The 22,132-nt window shown below is 40.1% G+C and overlaps 1 protein-coding gene across 1 annotated transcript in view; it reads right to left on the bottom strand.

The window, feature by feature from the left end:
- CPED1 (cadherin like and PC-esterase domain containing 1) overlaps positions 1 to 20,268 on the bottom strand; it is a 146,674-nt gene extending 126,406 nt beyond the window's left edge. Inside the window, exons 1-3 of the mRNA XM_008926580.2 lie at positions 20,143 to 20,268; positions 19,203 to 19,672; positions 7,476 to 7,662 (exon numbers count right to left, since the gene is read on the bottom strand). Of these exons, the coding sequence (XP_008924828.2) occupies positions 7,476 to 7,662; positions 19,203 to 19,454 (439 nt within the window). The 5' untranslated portion in view covers positions 19,455 to 19,672; positions 20,143 to 20,268. The remainder of the gene's footprint in view (positions 1 to 7,475; positions 7,663 to 19,202; positions 19,673 to 20,142) is intronic.
- Between the last annotated feature and the right edge of the window lie 1,864 nt (positions 20,269 to 22,132).

The raw sequence follows: 22,132 nt of genomic DNA, 5'->3' as shown, positions 1-22,132 counted from the left end.
CTTTCTCAGGGAAAAGAGTGCATTTGAAACAGGAGATTTAGCACAATCTTACAGAGGGTTTATTTTAGTGCTACAAAGAAATTGTTTGTGCGCTCTTCTTCTAGAAAGCATGACTATGTTCTGCTAATAATTAGGAAGAAGAATACATATTGTTCAGAAAAATATATGATGCATTTAGATTTTCTAACAAGAAACCACAGCATCAGATTAGAGAGCACATGCTTGTAACACACTGTGTTCTGAGGACCACATTTCTACCTATTTAGCTTGTTTAGGAAGCTCCTTGCTTAATAACATACAAAAAGTATGCTTCTATTTTACTTGTCAAAACTTTGCTCAGGACTCACATGACATATATTTTGCATTACAAAGCCAATCAGTTTTGTATACTGTTGGTTATATATTTGTACCAGCAGTTAACCAAAATGATTTTGGGAAGAGAATTTACATCTGCTAGATTTGAAGATACACATGTATTTGTATGGTAACCCACAAAATACTTCTGTGGCTAGTCTCAGCATTATTATTTTGCACAATATTTTAAATTACTTACTTATGATAGAATGATCTTGTGCTTTTGCTGGCATGCTAAGAGCTCCAGTTCTGCTTATTTAACCTTACCTCCACAGGATTGTTTACACTTTCAGAACCTGATTCCAATTTACTTTAATTTTCTCAGAGACTTTTGTATTTATAAAAGCTGAGCATCTAGTGACCTCTGTATTCCTGACATTTCCTTTACTCTCCACCATGAAAAAGAACAAAAACCCCAGTGTCCCATTTCTGTTCCAAAAAAACTAAACTGCTTCCTTCAGTGGGTTGGTCCTTGTAATTGAAAATGGCAAACAGATGTTTACAGAACACATAAGCAATTTTCCTTGAGGCCTTTAGTCTTTATAATTGTTTGCTAAAGTTAGTTGGATTTCATGGAAACTTGTCTGAGGCTGTAACAAACAGCAAGTAAGGGCTCCTCCTAACTGTATTCTGAGCAATTAAAAATAAAATAAAAAAAAGGAAAGTTAGAACTAATGTTACCTACTCCTGTTAATGTATTTCTAACTCAATAGAAAACCACTCACTAAGGAAAGAAATTTGGTTCTATGAGTACTGATTTTTACATACTGTCCCATGAAAACCATCCCTAGTTCAAAATATGTTATTTGCTTTCTACCTTCTCAAACTTCAGCTGCCTAGTATCTAAAAACCACTGATTTTGTACTCCCTTCCATTTTTCCCCCTCCTGTCAGGAATGCATTCTCATAGATTTTGATTTTTTGAGAATATTTTGCATTTTAAGAAGATGCAACTACATACTGAAGATACATATGTATTTGGAGGACACGTTCTCCAAGCCCCGAATCACCACACCTGATTCATACCTGAAATTGCTCCATTTGCTTTAGAAATCATGTTTTTCTAAAAATCAGTTTCTTGTTTGCCTCATTGCTCAAAGTTAGTCATAGACTTCCAGAAATCTGTGAGATCATCTTGTTACCCCACAAGGGGACTCACTACACCCAATAAAACCTCTTTATCTAATATTTCGAGATGTCTAAGATCAAATGCTCCACAGCTCCAGGGGATCCATTTGATTACTTCACTAGCCTTATCCCCAAAACAGGTTTCCTAATAACAACTTTGTTGTTGTTGTAGTACTGTTTACTATAGGCATGATGAAAAGATCATTCTTTTTTTCTTAGCACCAGACTTTGTTAATATTTTATGTTAACAAGTACCTCTGTTCACTCAAACATACCAGCCTTCACACTCATTGAAGAAAGAGCATCACTGTGTCCTCCTATATCTACCAACTTCTCTCATTTTCACTTATTTTGCTGATATACTGTATCTTGGAAAATGAAAAGCGAATGTCTGACAGTCACCAGACATGGCCCTGAGGGCCTCCGAAAGCCACGGCTGTAGTTTATTCTCTACACTAATTAGCAGTCCTGAGGAAACTATTACTGGCTGCACTTATGAAGTAGCATTTCTACAAGTTCCTACCTTGCTGCTGGCCCAGATGTCAGCAATTAGGCTGACACTTCTGCTATTTAGCCTCTGGTCAAAAGTATGTACAGTGAGGAGTACTAGGGGTGATACAATATGCTAAAGGAGTAACATAAAGATATACAGCAAAGATCATGCATTTCATCCTAGTTCTAACTGTGACTCATACAGTTTTTATCTAAGTTCCTCCATCTCTAACTCTGATGTGGCAGCATTTCTCTGCCTCCTAACTCCTACTATGAATCAAAGTGAACAGAATCACTGTCTTCTCATGGAAAATGTAGATTTTCTTTAAAAAGTAATTTTTCCAAACGATACCCAACAAACCAAAATGAAAAATTAATAAAGGCTGACTTGGAAAATTGCTTTTTGGAAGAATCAAAGGAGAGTTTTCTTTCATCTGTCCCCAACTGCTTCTTCATTCCTGTAGCACACAGAGGGAGACAGAAAACTTTGCAGCTAGCATCACTCCACATCTAAGAACACCTGTGCCTGCTCCTGCAGTCTCCTGCTCCCTGACATTCCCAAAGCAGCTGGTTTTACAGGGAGTGACCACTGGGTACAAAGAAGCAACAGAACTCTCTACAGAGAGCAAAGGAGGGAGGCAGCAGAGGCCATACCTTCCTAAGAACACAATTCTCAAATCACCATTTTACAGCAAAATGAGTTATGCCTGACTACATACAGTTTGCTTTATCAGTGAACAGTTGTTCACTGTTTGCTGTAAGTAGTACTCCTTTAAATAAGAGACAGATCTCTCGAGCCCAGCATGCAAAAAGAAGGGCCAAGATCACTCAGATTTGCTCCCATGGGTGTTGTCTCACTCATCCCTTCCTGTTCCTGATGCAGCTCCACCCAAGCACCACTCCCACATCTGCAAAAAGCCAGATCATCCTCATAGTTAGTTGCTGGAACGAGGGCTTAGTTAGCACGGCCAAGTACTTAAACACAGCAAGCTCTTAACGTGACAGAAAATAGAACAGCATTAAGTATGTATTTATAAAGCCAAAAAAATGAAAAAAAAACTTCAGAACTAATATTCTTCGCTATATATGTAAATTTGAGGATATATATAGTGTACTATCTCCACTCAACAATGTCAGGTGAATGAACAGGAAATGAAACTGGTATTGATTTCAGTGGAAATTGACAGAAGAGCTAAATATTGACCAAAGCTAAATTGGGTTCAATACTTATTTTATGGAACAATAAATCACAAAAAAAACCCCAATCCAAAGCAATATAGGTACTGTAGATATCTTTCTCATGGCATGGCTAAAATTTCATTTTCAATGGATGTCACTAAAACTGCAAACAGAAGCCATAGTTAAGTTTAAATACTTAACTTGGTATTTTAAAAATAAGAAATTATCGTGTAAAATGAATACTAAGAAAATGGTTTATGATTCCTTTTTTAAAAGTCCCTCAATACAATTGCAAAAACTTCCATCAAATTACTAACATTCTAAGGCAGCAGGGAGCATATAATGTTACATTGCACTCAGTTTGCCAGTAGCTTGAATACATGTGTTTTATTCCATGGCCAAACTAACTGGCTATCATTTGAGGTTATGCAGAATCTTTTCCATTCCAAGATGCACCACTAACAACAGAACTTTGCATGCTATTGCTGCATGAACTAAAACTGGCTGGTTGGATTTGTAACATACAACTGCACATGTTTTTTGGAGTCTGCAGTGTGCTGACATTTGCTTAACTATTAGGAAAGGTGAAGAATTGAGAAATGAAGGAAATGCCTTTTAAAGGAGGGCTACCAATGACTAATGAGGCAGGCACACTGAGCAAAGAACAGAAAAACTGATGGCTCCAGAATGAAAGATATAAGGAGTTTATTTCTCTTTGAAGATATCATCTGGGCAAAGTACGGAATTCATAAAAGGTTCAGGCAGCAGGCAGTAACTAGGGAACATTATTTTTGGAGGGCAGAAATGCATTTTAGTGAAAAAAAATTCTGAGATAAAACCTTCCTTTTAAAAAATGTTTGTTGTGAAAATGTTGTCAGGGCATCACAGAGCCGAAGGGACCCACAGATCTTGTTAATCTTTACTGCGGTATCAGAGATGAGAGCTTCTCTGACTGGAAGAACAAAGAAGGCAGAAGACATTGGAAAATATTTGGCAAGTTCTTCTCCAGTATTTGCCTCTCTGGGAGAATCTAAGAGTGCTCTGAAGCCAGATGGCTAATCCCATTCTTCTCTGATAGAGCAGCACAGCTCTGTCCTAGGCTGAGGGAAGGAAACCCTGTAGTTTGTACAGCTCAGCATGGCAAACCTCCCAGGAGAAAGCCTGAAGGTGTGGGGCTTTCTCACTCCTGATCCTTTTATCATTTTCCATGAGATTGTGACACTGGTTTCAACACCCTCCAGGCTGTGGCAAAGGCAGAATGTGTCCCAGAGGCTACGCCTCTATGAGCAGAGGTTCACATTTTAAAAAAGGACACAGAAGGAAGGAAGGAGCCACACACCAATGACACCTTCTTCTGCCTAGCTGGCAAACAAAACAACTGTACCATTTGTAGATGTGCTGGCCAATACAACCTGATATCTTTCTCATCTGCTGTTATGCAACTTCTTTTGAACTGCTTGCTTCAAAACAGACTTACCACAGATACTTACTGGAGGTACTGACCATGCTAAAATGGATTGCCAAAGGTGGCAATCCCAGTTCTCTGCATAATCTGACTATCCCATCATCTGCTACTAATACAGTACCACCTCTCTATCTCCATGCCAGCAGCAGACTAAGAGACATGTTAAACTTATAGCAAAACTGGCTCATTTAGGGCTGCTGAGAAAGTAAGTCTCAAAAAGCTCAGAGCAGGGACAGATACCATCAGTCCATGGACTTTTCTCTCCATGTGGATTTGATTGCTAAGGAATGGTGAAAGCACAAATACTTTTTGTTCAGGCAAAGCTGCTTGAGAATTTACTGACAAAGCTATTTTTCAGTCAAAAATTAGGGGATTGAATAATTTATGTTTTACTGCAGAACACATCTGTATGGATTTTTCATAGTAATCCCATAACCCACAGACTCTGCCATGACTAAAAAAAAGTATACTTTTCCTTTCTGGCCAACTGTTTTCCAGTTACCAAAACTCAAAATGTTTTGGCTGGTCTGTAAGAAGTGAAAAATTTCCACTGAAGAAAACCATTCCTCCGTTTCTCTCTGGCAGCAATGAATTCAACACAGTACTGCAGCCCAGGTGTGGAGGATCTTTCTGGAAGATCAGTGTGCAGAGCTGTCACATTTGGGTTTCAAACAGGAGCAGAGCTGGTCCCAAAATTCTTAGTGGGCCAGCACAAAAAAAGTTAGGAATGTTTTGTGGTGAATTTTTTTCCATATATGACTTCAGCTAGAGTCTTGGCCCTCAGCCATTCAAAACAAAAAATCCTTTCAAATTTAAGTGTACTTTGAAAGATACATGAGTAAGACAGACTGAACAAAAATAAAGCACCAGATAGAGCTGCTAAATAATACCATGTAAGAAGGAATGATTCTTTTTACAGATTTTTCACAACATTCAGAATCTATGTTTCTCAGTTCGTTACCTATATATTTTTAACTGAGGCTTCAAGGAGTATATTTTTAATAACTTATTACACTCCTATTAGGAAAATATGCCAAAGCATAGGCCAAAATACCCTTCTCCAAAATAAGAAGTACTATGCCATCCAGAACAGTAAACCCCATCATCTATTGGTAAAAAAAATTAACTTTGAATGCAGTTTGCTTAGCTGCAAGAAAAGATCATTGGTTTGGTATGCAGACATGCTCTTTTACTTACTTCTTGTTTTTAAAACGTAACTTTAAAGCTAGGCACTTACATAACAGGGAATAGTTAAAGGCAGAGTTATGTCGCCATGAAATGGAATTAATAGTCTTACTCTTTGCCTTAAATTGGCAAGCATTTGACTTTTTTATGTAATCCAGCATCTGCTGAAAGCTGTAGGATGTTCCTGGAAAATACCTAAAATCTTTTCAGTTTTTAATTTTTTTTTATTACTGGAAAAATACTACAGGAAATACTGGTTCTAGCCTGTAAAATATAAATACCCACAGTTAAGCTGATTTCTGCAGGGAAAATGTTTGCAGTGCAAAAACCTGTATTGGAGAACGTCAATCTGAACTCATCATTGTAAGAAAATCTAGTACAGTCTTTTTTTTTTTTTATGGGTCACAACTGAATTTGGCATACCCACTTCCTTAGCCATTTGAAACAAAAGTGTTTCACAGAGATGGTGCACATGATCCCCAGAGATGCCATCTTTTCTCTGCAGCCCATCTGACATTAGCAAAACCTGCAGACATGCTGTGTCTTGTCACTGTGATGGAAACTACTCAAGGCAAGGAGTGGCTAAAATATGCCTATGTTACCAGACTCAAATAAGAATGAGGTGAAGACCATTCACTATTTCTTGGTACAGCCTGCCAAAGAAAACTGAGTGAACCTCATTTTCAAGAAAGTTTCTTAAAGAAACTTGAAATTAGTGATGGAATTTTGGGCAGCCTCGAGCATGCTAAGTAATTATAGTTTTCATCTATGAAACTACTCGGTTTGGTTAAACTCAAAGCAAAACTGAGCTCTCTGGCAACCCCAGAAATGTTGAAAGCCCGAATGATGCAAACAGCACTCCCTTTAGCATGAGAAATATCCAACCACACCATTTTCCATCTGACAGAATGGTGACCTATGTATTTTTTCAAAGTCATCCAGTTTCCAAACTTACTTGCAACAGAAGACCAAACAGAGAACACAGTTTCAGTTCATACATCTAAGGTGTCCAAGAGCTCTTAAACATGGTCAGTTTATATATGCCCAAAGCTCCTTTATCAAGCACAGTGTAACTGAACACAACAAAGCCATAGTCCCTTGTGCAAGAGACCAGGCTTCTTCAGTAGCCTGTTTTAACTGTGGATCAACTTTCAACAGAAACTAAGAACCAACAGTAATGCACCCCAGATTCTGCAGCAAATGGAAAATGTACTTTTTCTGTATCATGTTCTTTAACAAGCTTACAGAACAATCAAAACATTACCAGAGGAAAAAAGTACTTTTGTGGATACAGCTTTTCTTTAAGAGAGAAAATGAAAAGGAACTAAATGTAACAGGTATGTGTTTTGTTATAAAATGCACTATTGAAAATCACTCAGTTATATTGATGAAGTTGGTATGAGAAGTCATCAGAAACCAGACTGATGTGATTTAGTTGTCAAGACTATGACAAACTACTCTGCTGCATTATTTTAAGGAAGGATATATCTAATGGAAGAATCACCTAATTGTGGAAAATTACCTTCACAACTGAGAAGGGCTAGAATTTGGCTTCTATCCTTAGTTGTATTGGACTTTATAAGCTTTATCTTTGTGGAAGAATGCTAAATAAATACTGTATTTAGTGATCACATTTAGTAATAAATGAATTAACTAAGTCCAGTTAGTCTTACTGCGATAAGGGCCCTCATGCCTGGGGTTTTCCACTAGTCTCCTGTTTTCAAGGACTGTGACTGTATATCCATGTTTTTCCAGGATGCGCTGACAGAGCTGACGGTCGGTCTCACGGTGGGCAGGAGGTGCATATAAAACTGCTCTTCTCATGTGGTTTCCAAAGTAGTGGAGAATGGAATCATCAATCTACAGCAAACAGAGTACAAATACAATGGTTTTAAGATAGGACACTACTCAGCAATATAAAATACAGTTGTTATTTTTCACAAAAATAAACTAGTAACCTAATGTGACAACACAGGAAATAGCTCTAGTATAATTAAGAATCCTAAACAGTACTAGAGATTACTGTGCTCTAGAAAATTAAATGTAACCTTATCATACCTTATTGCCTTATTAGTCCAACATAATCCAGCCTACAGGAGGACTGGCAGAGAAACTTTTATATAGGAACAAGTGGAAAGGTGTCTGATGTCTCCAATGAATCCCAAGGAACACCTGGGTTACCTATCACTCACTATGTTCCTATATAGTGTCTAGGGACAATGGCATCTAGAGAAAAGCCTTCCTCTATGTAATATCCTGGAGTATGAGCTTCTTGCAAGAAAAAATGGAAAAGAGATACCCCAAACACACAAAAGTAGTGAACTTCTCCAATGCAAGTCCTTCCTACAGGCTGCAGATCTTTACAAACTGTTCCAGCAGGGGTCCCTTCCTCAGGGTGCAGTCCTTCAGGAACAGACTGCTCCAGCATGGGTCCTCCATGGGCTGCAGGTGGATACCTCAAGGTGGATCTCCATGGACTGCAAGGGGATTGCCTGTCTCACCATGATCTTCATCACATTCTGCAGGGGAATCTCTGCTCTTGTGTCTAGAGCACCTCCTTCCCCTCCTTCTTCAGTGACCTGGGTGTCTGCAGAGTTGTTCCTCTCACATATTCTCAGTCCTCTCTCTACCTGCAGTTGCACAGTTGTTTTTTTCCTCTTCCTAAATCTGTTATCCCAGAGGCATTATCAGCATCCTTGATGATGAGCTTGGCCTTGGCCAACAGCAGGTCTGTGTTGGAGCCAGCTGAAATTGGCTTTGTCAGACATTGAGGAAGTTCCTGGCAGCTCCTCGCAGAAGCCACCCTGGTAGTCCCCCCACTACCAAAACCTTGCTATTCAAACCCCAGTACAATAAGGCATAAAAATAGGATGCTCCATGTAGCAATCAGGACACTAATATCTATAACACTCTAGCTATTCTTTTGCAGTAAAAACACCATTCACAAACAAGACTTTCTTTTGGTGAAAAGTACTTGTCTTTAGGATTGAAATATACCACGAAGGATTAAAATCAGGACATGAAATTAGTTCTTCACAAGCTTGTGAATTTCAACCTAGCAGTAGTTAGCAGTTTAAAAACTAAGTTATTCCATATCTTCTAATTTTAGTAAGCTTATCACTAGAGATATGAAGCACTACACAAACAAGTCACCACCATTTGTGCACAGTAGACTAGACTGAAAAGAGACAGATGTTTTGATATAAATAAATATCATTCAAGATGTGTCCAGTTGTTTATAGGGCTGGGATCTAGTGATAAAGTCACTCTCCTTAGCAGTCTATTCCCTGAGTATGAGATGCAGTTTTACATTACACTTGGCTGAACTGTAAGTTTCTCTGCAGCAGTGAGGAGCACAAACTATTTCAGAGCCCTGAGCTTCTAAGAGCACATCTGCTTTTGCTCCATGGAAAGGGTTAGCATCATTGATGAAAGGACCCTGAAAAAATCTCAACAGAACATTGTCAGAGTTTTCCACATATATTTGCTAAATGTGCAACCCAAAACTAGTTTAGACACTGGGATATTCAAGTAAAGGCTTGATCACTTGCTGGCCGGAAGAAGCACAAATAGCACAGGGTGAAGTCATAGGAATTGCATTAGATCACCTGTCAGACAGTGTTCCTGGCATCCCAGCTTTTTAAAAACACATTAATCAGGTGCCAAGCACAGCGTTAGAGAGTCTCAGATGGCCCTTCCCCACCACAGCACCCATCACTCTTGTTCCCCTCTGCCTTTGCCCCTCCTTCCTCTCCTCTTATCTTCTCTCTTTCCTGTTCTCTTGCAGTGCCAGCAGCTGCTGGCAACCCTTTCTCTCCATTTCCCTCCCTCCCTCCCTGTTCCTAAATCCAGCCCTTGTCCCAGCCCCCCTCCTGTGCTCCCTCTCCCTCTTCCAGGCAGTCCAGCCAGATACTTCCCACTTTCCATTTCACTTGCATCGTGGAAGAAACCCAGAAGACAGAGACACCTCTTGCTTTATTTTGCAAGAAAATCCCATTTTCCATCCCACATGTGCTACAGGGGCCAGTGCTGCGGGATGAACTGAGGACACGTGAGGAGCACAGAGGGGCTGCAGGCCAGGACACATCCCTGTTCTATTTTTGCTTGCAATTATGGTTTCTCCTACTCCCGTCCTTCCCCGTGTGGCCTGGGTCCTGCCTTGGATGTGGCAGCACTTTGTGTGCACCCTCCTCACTAACAGTTACCACAATTCTGTTATGCTAGAAAACACACCTTTCTTCATGAAAGCAAAGTCTCCTGCAGTGTCACCTCTGAAGTATTTTGCAGAGGTCCTGCCTCGAGCACCCAGCAGTGACTTCATTTCCCCTGCAGTCAACACTCCAAGGTCAGTGCCTGCAGGGCTCCCCCAGCTTGACCACTGCCTCACAGCCCACGCCTGCTCCAACTGGCCTTGGCCTTGGGTGCCAACCCCACATGAGGGACGAGCTGTCCCACCCGGTGAGGCATAAGGGACAGGAACCAACCAGCCCCGAGGTGTCCCAAGGAGCCCAGGGGTCAGCCAGCCTGCCTGCGGCAGGATCTGCCAGGGAAGGGGCTCTCCGTCCTGCTTCCCTGTCACCATTGATGCAGACGGCATCTTCCTCAGCTCTCTGGGGAAGAGCAGAAATGTTTACAATGCTTTAGTTTGGCTGTGACAAATATTCAACAGAACACTGATAGCAGCATTAAAAAAAAAAAAAAGGAAACAGAAAAAAAAAGTAAGTTCTGGCAGTAGCAGTGGCCTGGGTCATTTCCACAAAACACAAAGGGAAATGGCCCCAAGCAGCTCCACAGGGCCCATGCAGCAGCCGGCTCCCACCAGGCACCTCCCCATGGGTGCTCAGGGGGCTCCTGACAACCCTCGCAGATGGAGCACAGCACTAGTTGCTCCAGAGGGCTTTTCTTGGGGCATTCACTCCAGATATACACAAAAGTCCCTCAGACTGACGGTGTACAAAGCCTTCTGCCACAGTGCTGGGAAGGACCAGGTGTGGACAAAGTCATCTGTGCCCCCAGCCTCCCCTCCCACTGCCCAGGCACTGGGCACAAGGTATTTTTATCCAACAGCTCCCAAAGAGCTGTGACGGGATCTCTAGGACAAGGAGAAAATTCAGGATCCTAAATTTAACATCTTGACCCAATATCTAATCTGGTACTATTAAATAATATGAAGTATCTCCACACATTTTAGGGTACTTTCTTGAGATTCATGTGTTGTGTTGCCAAATTTATTTCCTCTGCCCTTTCCTTTTAGAGCTATATGCAGTCCAGGTTACAAGATGCAATGTGTCTGCTGTTTTCTTGCCAAGCCAGTCCAATGTAAGGTGGGTTGTTAGCTAAACAGAATTTAAAAATAAAATAATCTGGCCAACTGCATGCCTGTAGCAAGTGATTCCATACTTTTTTCCAAAGTTCTATATAAAATGTTTTGCATGACTGGACATGTTGATCTAGTTACTATTGGATGTTTTTCAGAATTTCCAATATTATAGCAATAGCAGTTATGTTTATATATTTAAAGAGTCTGCTGGTTTTCATAAAATGTTTCTCAATCATAAAAATTCAGCCTGAAGAGAGAGTTGGTATAAGAGAAGCCGAGTGCAATAGATGAAAATAAGCTGTTCACATAATTCCACATTTTATGGTTCTGATTTTTTTGGCATTCCTATGAATTTAATGTCCAGTAGGTTTAGACAGAAAACAAATGGGTCCATAACATTTTGAAAATTTGAGAATAATTGGTAAGTGGCCAAATGTTTTGGTGTACCAACCATTTATTAGCTCTTCCTCAGTTTGAAGACTCAGACTATTTGTTAGCAGGTCAATTTATCACAGATTCAATATACCTTATGTGACAGGGATTGGTAAAGAACATCTGCAGCCCATGTCTTACCTACAGAATGGTGTGTTTGTCTCCACAGAAATTAATGAGGCTTTACAGCAAAGCTGAGATTTCCCATATGATTTAGGATGAGGCCTGTGTCAGCTTTGACATGATATACCTGCTTTTACAGCTTACAAAACACTGCATTTAGCTGAGTCACTGACCTCATTTTAGTGCAATTGGCTGTTACACAGATGATCCACAGCCTTAACAACTGGTTTAAACAAACCACAATGGGCTATAAAGTGAATAAAAATGCATAAAACTTAATTTTGTAATTTTTTTTCAGTTTATAGAATAACATGGAAAACACAAAAGAAAATAAATTGAGCTCCATTAAAATTTATTATGGTTTTTCAAAAAAACTATCACATCAAATGTATATTCCTTTGATGTCTTAACAAGATAAACGGCCCAGTTTATATAATAGGAAAGCTCAAGAATTATGTAACCATCCTTGTACAGAGGAAAATAGACATCTGTTATCTGAGTTGTAATTCTTAGTTCTGTCTATATGTAAGTTCCACAGAGCTGTGAAGTACTCTGTTAAAGAGAAAATGTTTTGACATTTCCCTTGAAACCAACATATCCAATTCTAGTTTATGAATGTATAAGGATATAATTGATTCTATTAGTCTCTGAAGCTTTTCTCTATTTTACAGAATTTCTGGGTTGTTCCAAAAATCTAGAATTTGGTCACTAACTGGATCTTAGGATATATGATTGCTGTTTTTGTTTTGGTCAAGAAGAAAACAGCAAAGATATTTCAAGTTGCGGAGAGAAAAACAGTTCCTTGGCAGTTTTTTCAGATTCCAAGAAGATTGCATAATTCCATAAATATTGATGCATTGTCTAAGCCTGGCAAAGAAGCAAATATACAGTTTGAACTCTTGCCATAGAATTTCACTGACCATCAACTTCAACTGCAGAAAAAAAATTCTTCTTCCTAATATAATGGCCCACTCATGTCTGCCTCAGCTTCTCTCAGGAAAGAACTCAAAAACTGTGAATCATCTTTTCAGCTACCCTGTTCTGGTGGCATTAGTCCCTGTGTTTATTACTAGCACCCACACTTCACACTAAGCTAGCCAAGACTGTCAGAGTCTTGGTCCAGTAGTTTCAAATAACTGACTGCAGCTTACTTCAACCCCACTGCTTTCTGCAGGTACTGAACTGCTGCAAAAGGGATCTATGAGCCACTATGCAAACCAAAAGGCCCTTGCATGAAAGAGGAGTGCAACAAAAATACCACAAAAGAGAACCAGCCTCATAAAAACAACACTGGCACTATCAGCACTATTCACAGGCAGGGAACAGCCTAAATTCCCATTTAACCAGCAAAGAAAGTTTGCATCTTTGCTGTTAAATACCACCTAGCTGAACAACATTAAAAAAATCCATGAGTGAAACTCCTAGAAACCACCACACTAATATTAAACAGCATCAATAAAAAGAGTGATAAAAACTTAGCATGTGGTTCTAATGCCCCAAGTCATTGATTTACAGGACTATGCAGATCTTCATTAACTCCAAATGTGACTTCTAAATTTCTTTTTGTGTTTGTATAAAAGTTCATAGAAATAGTAAGTTCTTCATACTACCATTATATTTTAAGTGCACATAGCTCCTGTATCAATAAGTAAGAGAGAAGTTAATTTCCTGTTTCACTTCCTGGAGGATATTTAAATATGTTGGCTTTATGTTCTGTTGGATTTCCTAATCAGAAAGGACTGGGTTGTAGAATGAAACCTCTGGAATGTAATTCTGCTTCCAATTGTTTGTTGGATAAACACAGAACAAGCAATTAGATTATTGGCATGACTTTGATGGTTGTTGTCTGATGACTTCATAAATCCAAGAGCAAAACCAGAGTTACTTGCACAGTCATCACCAGCACTCTAGCTGGAAGTACAGAGCTATTGTATCAAAATGCCTTTGCTTTATGCTTGCATGTAGTTCACGGTACCAACTGCCGTGTCTTAAGAACAGACAATGAGCCAATCCTCCCATTTATCAAAACAGCTCCTTTTGGAGAAAAACTTCATTCTGTGAAGTCTGTGAGTGAGATTCTGCCTCCATTTCCCATTTGCTGCTGATGCATCCTTCTCAAAGTTCCCTTCCTGCAAAGTCTCCACCCTGCCCCTCTTTCCTGACTGCTACCACAATAGCTTTGCCCTTTATCACCAAAATATCTCTAGCTATCTGCTCAGTAAAAATAGCTGTTTCCTTAAGACCTTTTGCATTTTATATTGAAAAGGGGAAAGCAAATGTCCCGCTTTCATAGGGTGCAATGTGAATGTGGTATCATTCCAAGGAAACCAGTTGCTGATACCATACCCTATATTGATTGCTTTCTAGTAACAGAGGTTTCATACCAGAGAAGTTCTTTGTTCTTCTGTGAGGAGAAAAGAGTTCTCATCCCCCTACTTATTCTATAAAATAATTTTTAAGATTAAATTTAGTTTAAAAATGTATCAAACCTTGTTATGCATAATGTAATCTTTTCTATTCAGAGCTCTCCCCATGCTCCATTTCTGCATAATAGTGAAAATCATCCCTTCTCATTCTATCATCGAGCTTCAATTCTCCTTTTTCACATATTTACATTTCAAAAGTTTCCATTGGCTTTGTTTTCTCTTCTTTCCATTTCCATTACCATTTCCCTTTCTCTTACCTTGCACAATCCAGCCCTCTCTGTGTACAATCTCTTCTGTGCGTTCTGAGGAGACTATTTCTTTGCAGCCGTAGTTCCTTATTCTCCTCCTCCATCTGCTTCCTTTCCCCATGCCTTCCTCCATGACACACTCCCCTCCCTACCTCCTTTGTTCTCTGCTTATTCTGACTGATGCATGTATATTATATCAAAAAAAATCAATAGAAAAAAGACATATACCTTTAGAGTGTGAAGTTCACCAGATTTGTATTACATGTCTGCATTAATTCATGATGAATTTTGCATTAGAGACAGTCATTTGCATTGACTGTGAAGTCCATCTTTTTGCCTCTGAGAAGACAGAGTGGAGCACACAAATAAAGAGGGAATAATTCCATTCTGGGTGTTCAGAGTTCTACAGTTATAGTAACAATTTCTCAGCTTTTCGGTAATTTCACTCCTAATTTTCAAATATAGATTCCTGCGCCAGCAACCTATGCAAGATGTTCAACTGGATCTTCCTCTAGCTCTTGGTTAAGAGTAAACCATGATATTTCTCCTTTTTTTTTTCCCTTTTGTTTTTCTTTCCTTTTCTACATAATATTTTGGAGGTATGACCACATCAAACTTTCATTATCTTGAATGTTTCATCCTGTTTACTCCTATTAAATGATATCCTATCCTATCCTATCCTATCCTATCCTATCCTATCCTATCCTATCCTATCCTATCCTATCCTATCCTATCCCTTCAAAGTGAAGCCATAAAAAGCCTTTTCTCATCCTTCCTCTTTGCTCACTTTATTATAGCTCCTCTTTGAGATATATCTTTTACATAAAACTTAGGTTAAGGGCCTTGAAAGGAGGACAGATTTTTTTCACCATACTGTTATATTTCATTTATTAGGATGCCAGCCTCACCCACTCATCAAATTCTCACATGATCAGCTGCATATCTTGTTTGTTTTCTTTTTTTCAGCTAGCCTTAAATGTCCAGGGCATGTGAAGCAAGGGCCTTGTGAGCATGCATGAAATAATATCCTTCAAGATCCATCCTAAAGTTTAAAAATCTGATTTATTTTTTTTTTAATACATTGGCCATGGCCGGAGAGGTAATAGGCTGAAAAAGTGCCTATCACAGAAGCAATAACTGTAAAAGGTGATTAACCATTTCCTTCTCCTTTCTCTCCAGCTGTGGAAGAAAGAAAGAAAAGAGAGAATTTTGCTTTCCAGGACCAACAAAAATTCCCACTGCCAATATGGTGTACCAGGCTTCCAATTCCAACATGGATATAAAGCTTAATGGCTTGGGAACTGGGTCTTTTAAGAAACCAGGAAAAGTGCTTTTGGATCTTCTCTGACTGGGAAAGCAACTGAACCTCAGGTATCTGCCCTCCTAGAAGGCAATATAGTTCATATTCCTTCCTCCCAGCAGAGGTACTACCTGAGCAAAATGCACTCTGTGTAGAGACATCTAAATTGGCTCTGGCTGAATTAATTCAGAGAGTGGAAACACAGCTTAACCAGCTAATTAACTCTTCTCAGAAATGGCCGAGAAGCAGAGCTAAATTACTTATGATGAGTGTAACAGTTTTACATCTGCCTGGTACCAAAAGTATTTCTGGCACAATACCTTGCCAGGCAAACCTACACACAGGGCTTGTATAGGCTTTTTTTTTTTGTTGATACCTATTCCAGCTTCAATGCTGTAGCACCAGCTCTTCACTATATAGATTCACAAATATTTCATAATGCAGGAGAGGTAAGAGTGCCCTGCTAAATCTGCAGACAGCCTGCTGCTAAATGTGATATCACTCTCTAATGCCTTTAATGCTGGAGATTCAGAAATAAGCCTTGTATTTTTCATGCTAGAGATATTAACATTTAATGTTGTACTAGAAGATGTTGACCTCTGTTCCTGTGAATTTAAAGCTACAGGATATGATCCTCAGCTGCTTTTAAAACTCCTGTAATGTGTGATACCTGAGAGAGGAGTACTGTGAGCTCTGACTGGTTTTTCAGCCTATGAATGATATCTGCATTTTTGCAATTTAAAAAAAGGCAGCTTGCACTATGTGCCTGACAGGAGAGGCTCCATCCCAGAGCATCTTGGATGTAAAGACACATTTACAGATCAAATTGGCAATGTCTGACCCCATGCTTCTTCCAGACTTGTATGGAACTCTCCCTTCCAAAATGAGGTTAATGTTGATATCAGAGCTGCACTGGCAAAGCTGCACTTTCCCTCAGATCTCTCCCTTCACTTCCAACAAATGGCTCATGAAAGGTGCCAGGGTTTCTTGGGTTTTGTTTGTTTGTTTGGGTTGGGGGTTTTTTTGAGGCACTTAGTGTTATGCATACTCTGAATGAAGAAATTAGCCTTTGGAAGGGGATTTTGCTCATGCAATAACAATCAGAACCAAATTCTTACCAGCAAGCTCAACACAATACTGATTTTTTTCTCTGAAGGAAGCAAGAATGAAACCTGCCCCTGCCCAGTCAGAGGACAATCTGCAGTGTGACCCATGCAATGGCTCAAACCCCATAAACACTGTGTATTACCTAAAGAATATTATCTCCAGCAGGATCTTATTTTCCTCAAAATTTATTCATGAACTTTGATTTCATAAGACGTTGCAGTGTTTGCTTTAAGTCACTGTTTAACCGCACGATGTTTTTTTATTGAATTTAAATTTGCTGGCTGGACTAATTATAGAATAAGAATACATGTGTGACTAGTTAATTACAAATGTGAATAACTATATTCTAAAGTAATTTTCCAGATTCATACAAGAAGATTTTAACCAGAGCTTTAATGAAAAGTTGATTCCAAACTAGCCACCATTGGTGGCACCCGACTGTAAAATGAAACAGTGTAAAGTTTCAACCATGACATCTATCTTAGATGTTACAGAGCACCCAATAAAATCAAGCCAGATAACAGTTCAGCTATCTGAATAAGCAGTGGGCGAAAACACACAGTTCAAGAACACACTTTCAGAGCAAAGTGGTAGAGGTTTTTGGAGATGTTTGTCTTTGCTGTTCTCTGAGATTATTATTCAGCCCACACAACCAGCATTCTCTGGAAACAGAGAGCAGCTTAGAGTAACATCCCAACATGTGCAAGACATTTTGTTCATCATGCTCTAGAGGAAACGTTCAAGACAAATAGGGAGCCAGCTATGGGTGGTCTTTAGAACTTGAAAAGGAATGTGTTAGGGTAGCACAGCCCTGGAAAACATACCTATAAGAGTTAACATACGCACTTACATCTGTACTATAAGTTCAGCATGTGCATGTGATAGTCACATCCAACCACGTATGCTGGAGAGCAGTAAGTACAGCATATTGTAAAAACAAAAGCTTCCTTCTCATTTCAAACAGCCAGAACGCCAAATTCCACGTCAATCTCCATTTTTTCTCAGGCACATTGTTAAAGAAGGTATTACAGATATTTTCAGCCAAACAGCATACTATCAAAACTTTGCCATTATTTCACCAGTTCTTATAGATTTTAAGTAGCCAAAGGCAAGGTATGAAATGTTCTTTGCCATTACAATAGCAATGGGTAAAAAGGAATGGACTGTAAGTGTCAAAAGATGTAACCCACACAATGCAACCCACATAAGTCAGCTGTGCTTATTTCCCTTTAAATTGTAATTATTCATGTCTTATTGCTGAACAAATCTGAACCTGGGTATCTAGTGTACTAAAATGTCATTAAAATATAAAATGATGACAATGCAGCATACAGTAGATTTCTGCAACTCATAAGATAATACTCTGATCTTCTCAAGAAAAAAAATAAAGTTAAAAAATTTAAGAGTTCATGCCACAGTTATTTCACATATCTGTTTTCGATTGTTGCAGAAGATGCACTTTACAACCACTCTCCTAAAATCAATATTGCTGACCTTTTAGACTGTGAACTTTGTCTAATCAAAGAAGCAGCCTTGTACTCTTTTTTTTTTTAAATTTGAACTGCTTTATGTGGATGCTGTCCATAATCTGTGAGTTAACAAATTGTTTATAGTCCTGCTACAGTTGTATATAAAATGATAGCATAATGATAATTTCATAGTTTGATGTCTGCTGCACTATTAGCAGCTCTCCTATACAACTAAAGAAAACCTGAAACATTTGTGCTAGTGCCGATCACAGATTCCAGAGTATAAATAACTACCCAAATCTGGACCATTTAACAAACTACATTTTCCAACAAAAATAACAGTGTTTGAATTTGGTAGATTTTAACACCCATCCTTAGGAAACCTATACAAAATAAACATGAGGTCAGGTAACCTAAGGACAAGGTAAAATTTGTGAGACAAAGATTCCAAAGTATACAGTGTGACTTGAAAATATGAAAACTGTTTCTTTTATTTCTCAAACGCAGTGAAATTCAGCTTCTCAGCAGAATCCCGGTAAAGTTCAAAGCTGACGAGCAGATAACTTTAACACAGGGCAGCTGCAGTCTTGGTGCCAATTAACAACCTCGGCCACTTTCATGAAACCCTCCTGGCTCCTGATTTATGTGCCTGTACTGTAAAGCCTCTAAACCAACTCCCAAAGCCAAAATAAAGTATGGTCTGTGCAGCAAACTGAAATCTCGCTGGAGTCACAGAGCAATGCCATGTTTCAGTTGAAGATTTTAGGATTCCTATGCTAATAACAGCATTCTGAGGAGCTGGTAATAGGAATGTGCTTGCACATATGCTGCTGTCATTAGATCATCCATTTGTTTGTATACAGATCCCAGACTTTCAAGCTTAGGCTAATTTTAGCTGGACTCAGATGATCCTGCCAGACTTGCTATCCCTTGCTTTGCTAATTATTGCTCAGCACTCTGCTCCAGCTGACTTACCTTTTTCAGTGTCTGTGAGTTACTGCCAGGGAGAAAGCAGTTAGTGGTGCTTGGAGAGACCTCCTTGTACCTTCCTTGCTGTGTTTTGGTCAGTTTGTTGGATGTAATTCCATTAACAACTGCCGAAAGGATGCTGCTGGTCATGAGAGGAGTCAGGGTCTGGCAGAACAGACAGATGGCCACCACTGTGGCCAGAAGGAAGGGACGAGGGCGACAAAGCCTGCGGCACCTGGGGACTTGCCCACAAACCATGGCCTCTTTGCCGTCCTCACTTCAACCTTTGCCACATTCCAGATGCAGTCCAAGTAGCCACGTCTTGCCACAGTAAAAAAAGTTAAAGGCACACTTTACCCAAAACTAGCATGAGTTTTCCCATTTCTGCTGCTGTTTTCCTAGTGTCAGGCAAGAAGTCACGGGTTCCAGAGGAGCAGAGGCTTGGGGAGCACCTTCCCACGGGCTACTGGAACAACCTGTGAAAAAACAACAACTGAGCAGCAGCAAACAGCAGCATGTCATGGGGCATCCTGCAAGGACCCGTGGTAAGCTTTTCAATACTGTGCTCTTGGGAGAACAGACCTGCTAGCAGACAGGTGAGGAGCAGAAATCTTCACCCCTTTTGCAGAAGGAACTACTCAGCCAGACAATGGTATCCAGGAAAGCAAGAGGTTAAAGCTTAACATGTCCTGCCCACAACTGAAAAAAGTCAGAGAGTGTACCAACTTTGCGAACACTCATGTGCTGTTTTTTCTCTCTTGCATTCTCAATTCCCATTTTGTTTTTACAGTTTCCTTCATTCCACTCCTTTTAAATTTCCTCCTTCCTGTCAGCATGCACAGCTTTCTCTCTAAAAGTGATAATTTATCTGAAAACTGACAGACTCTGAAGATTTCATTTGCATTTGTTTTGTCCAGATTTCAAGTTCAAAGTTAGGTTTACTTACTTGGTTCTTAATCTGTTTGAAGTTTTCCGTTCTCCTCTAATGGACTGCTGATTAAAACCACTTGTAACAACCCTGGCTCATGATCCCAGCTCGTCTCACACACTCAGGAGGCAGGCACACGCACATACACACGCCATCTGAAGCCAGTTGGACCACAGACTTCATATAAATAAAGGCTGGACTGCTCAGTGGGCGGGGCTAAACTGGCTCTGCTAGGAGCAGGCACGGGGCTTGGAGATGCAGTCTGAAGCCTGGATGAGGAATAAGAGATGTCCTCGCTCATGCTGCATGCCTGGAAGCCACCATCACCACAATTTTTAGAAAACTGCTGTTACAGTGATTAGCCTAATTGAAACAATAGTAATATCTTGCAGGGAGCAGCACCTGCAAAATTTTAATCCAGACTAACAAAAAATGTTGTAAAATAAGCAAATTTACTTGTACATAAGTGCCACTGACAAAGCAGTTGTCAGTAATTTTCCGTAGTAGATATAATATTTCATTACAGTGTATAAATAAAACTTCTTAGTGATGTCAAAGACGGAAAGAAAGGAGGGCGGACAAAAATACTCCAATGAAAGCATTTAGTATCTAAGCCACAGAAGGTCTTAGTTACTACTTCCCCCTGCTGACACAGGACAGGGACAAGACGGATGGGAACAGTTGACAAACTCTATTATCTTTATAGACCAAAACTTCTAGTATAATCAAGTTATTTTAGCTAAAAATATCTGTTTACAAGTCATCTATTTTATCTTTCATCCTTAGTTAACTATTTTTGTAAAGAAAGTTCTTCCTACACTGCCTTATATATAAGAAATGAGTGTTGTTGCAGTAGTTTTGAGGCAATCTATACAGTTTAACAGCTGCAGCAGCATTAGCAAGTTAGAGGCCTATACACAGCAAGGAAGGGCATATATTGTTTGAAATGCTGGGTTTTGTTTAGCTTTTAAATCCTTTTCTTTTTCCAAATGAAACCTATCAATTTGCACACAAACAGAACACCTAGCTCAGGACCTCAGCTGTCACATGCACTGCATTTTACAGAATCACAGAACATGCTGAGTTGGAAGGAACCCACAAAGATCATCGTGTCCAACCCTTAGCCTTGCACAGGACTGTCCCCAACAGTCACACCATGTTCCTGAGAGTATCATCCACACACTTCTTGAACTCTGTCAGGCTCTGGGAACCTGAGGACCTGACCACCCTCTGGGTGAAGAACCTCTTTCTAATATCTAACTGAAACCTTCCCTGACACAACTTCAGGCCATTCCCTCAGGTCTGTCACTGGTCACCACAGTCTACCCCTCCTCTTCCCTTCACAAGGAAGTTGTAGGCTGCCATGAGGTCTCCCCTCAGTCTCCTCTTCTCCAGGATGAACAGACCAAATGAGCTCAACTGCTCCTCATACGGCTTCCCCTCAAGGCCCTTCATCTTCGTTGCCTTCCTTTGGACATCCTCTAATAGCTTAATGTCTTTCTTATATTGTGGTGCCCAAAACTGCACACAATATTCAAGGTGAGGCCACACCAGTGCAGAGCAGAGCGAGACAATCTCCTCCCTTGACCAGCTGGTGATGCTTTGCCTGATGCCCCCCAGGACACAGTTGACCCTCCTGGCTGCCAGGGCACTGCTGACTCATATTCAACTTGCCGTCCACCAGGACCCCCAGGTCCCTTCCCATGGCACTGCTTTCCAGCATCTCATTCCCCAGTCTGTACGTACACCCAGGGTTGCCCCATCCCAGGTGCAGAATCTGGCACTTCCCCTTGTTGAACTTCCTGTAGTTGGTGATTGCCCAGTTCTGCAATTTGTTTCTGTCTGGGGCTGTAGTTTTCTAAATGAGACTCCTGGGTTATTCTGAGCAGGAAAAGAGTACTCCAGTTGCCTGTACCCTCCCATGATAGATGCTTGCCAGCCACAGAGGAACTCCCATCTCTGCTCTCCAGAGACATGCTGCTCATGCTCTGTCCTTCCCAGCACAGCA

The sequence above is a fragment of the Manacus vitellinus genome, unplaced genomic scaffold (genome assembly GCF_001715985.3).
Source record: "Manacus vitellinus isolate BGI_N305 unplaced genomic scaffold, ASM171598v3 scaffold_13_pilon, whole genome shotgun sequence".
NCBI lineage: Eukaryota > Metazoa > Chordata > Aves > Passeriformes > Pipridae > Manacus > Manacus vitellinus.
The sequence above is the reverse complement of the archived record's forward strand: the minus strand, read 5'-3'. Positions and strand labels throughout refer to the sequence as shown.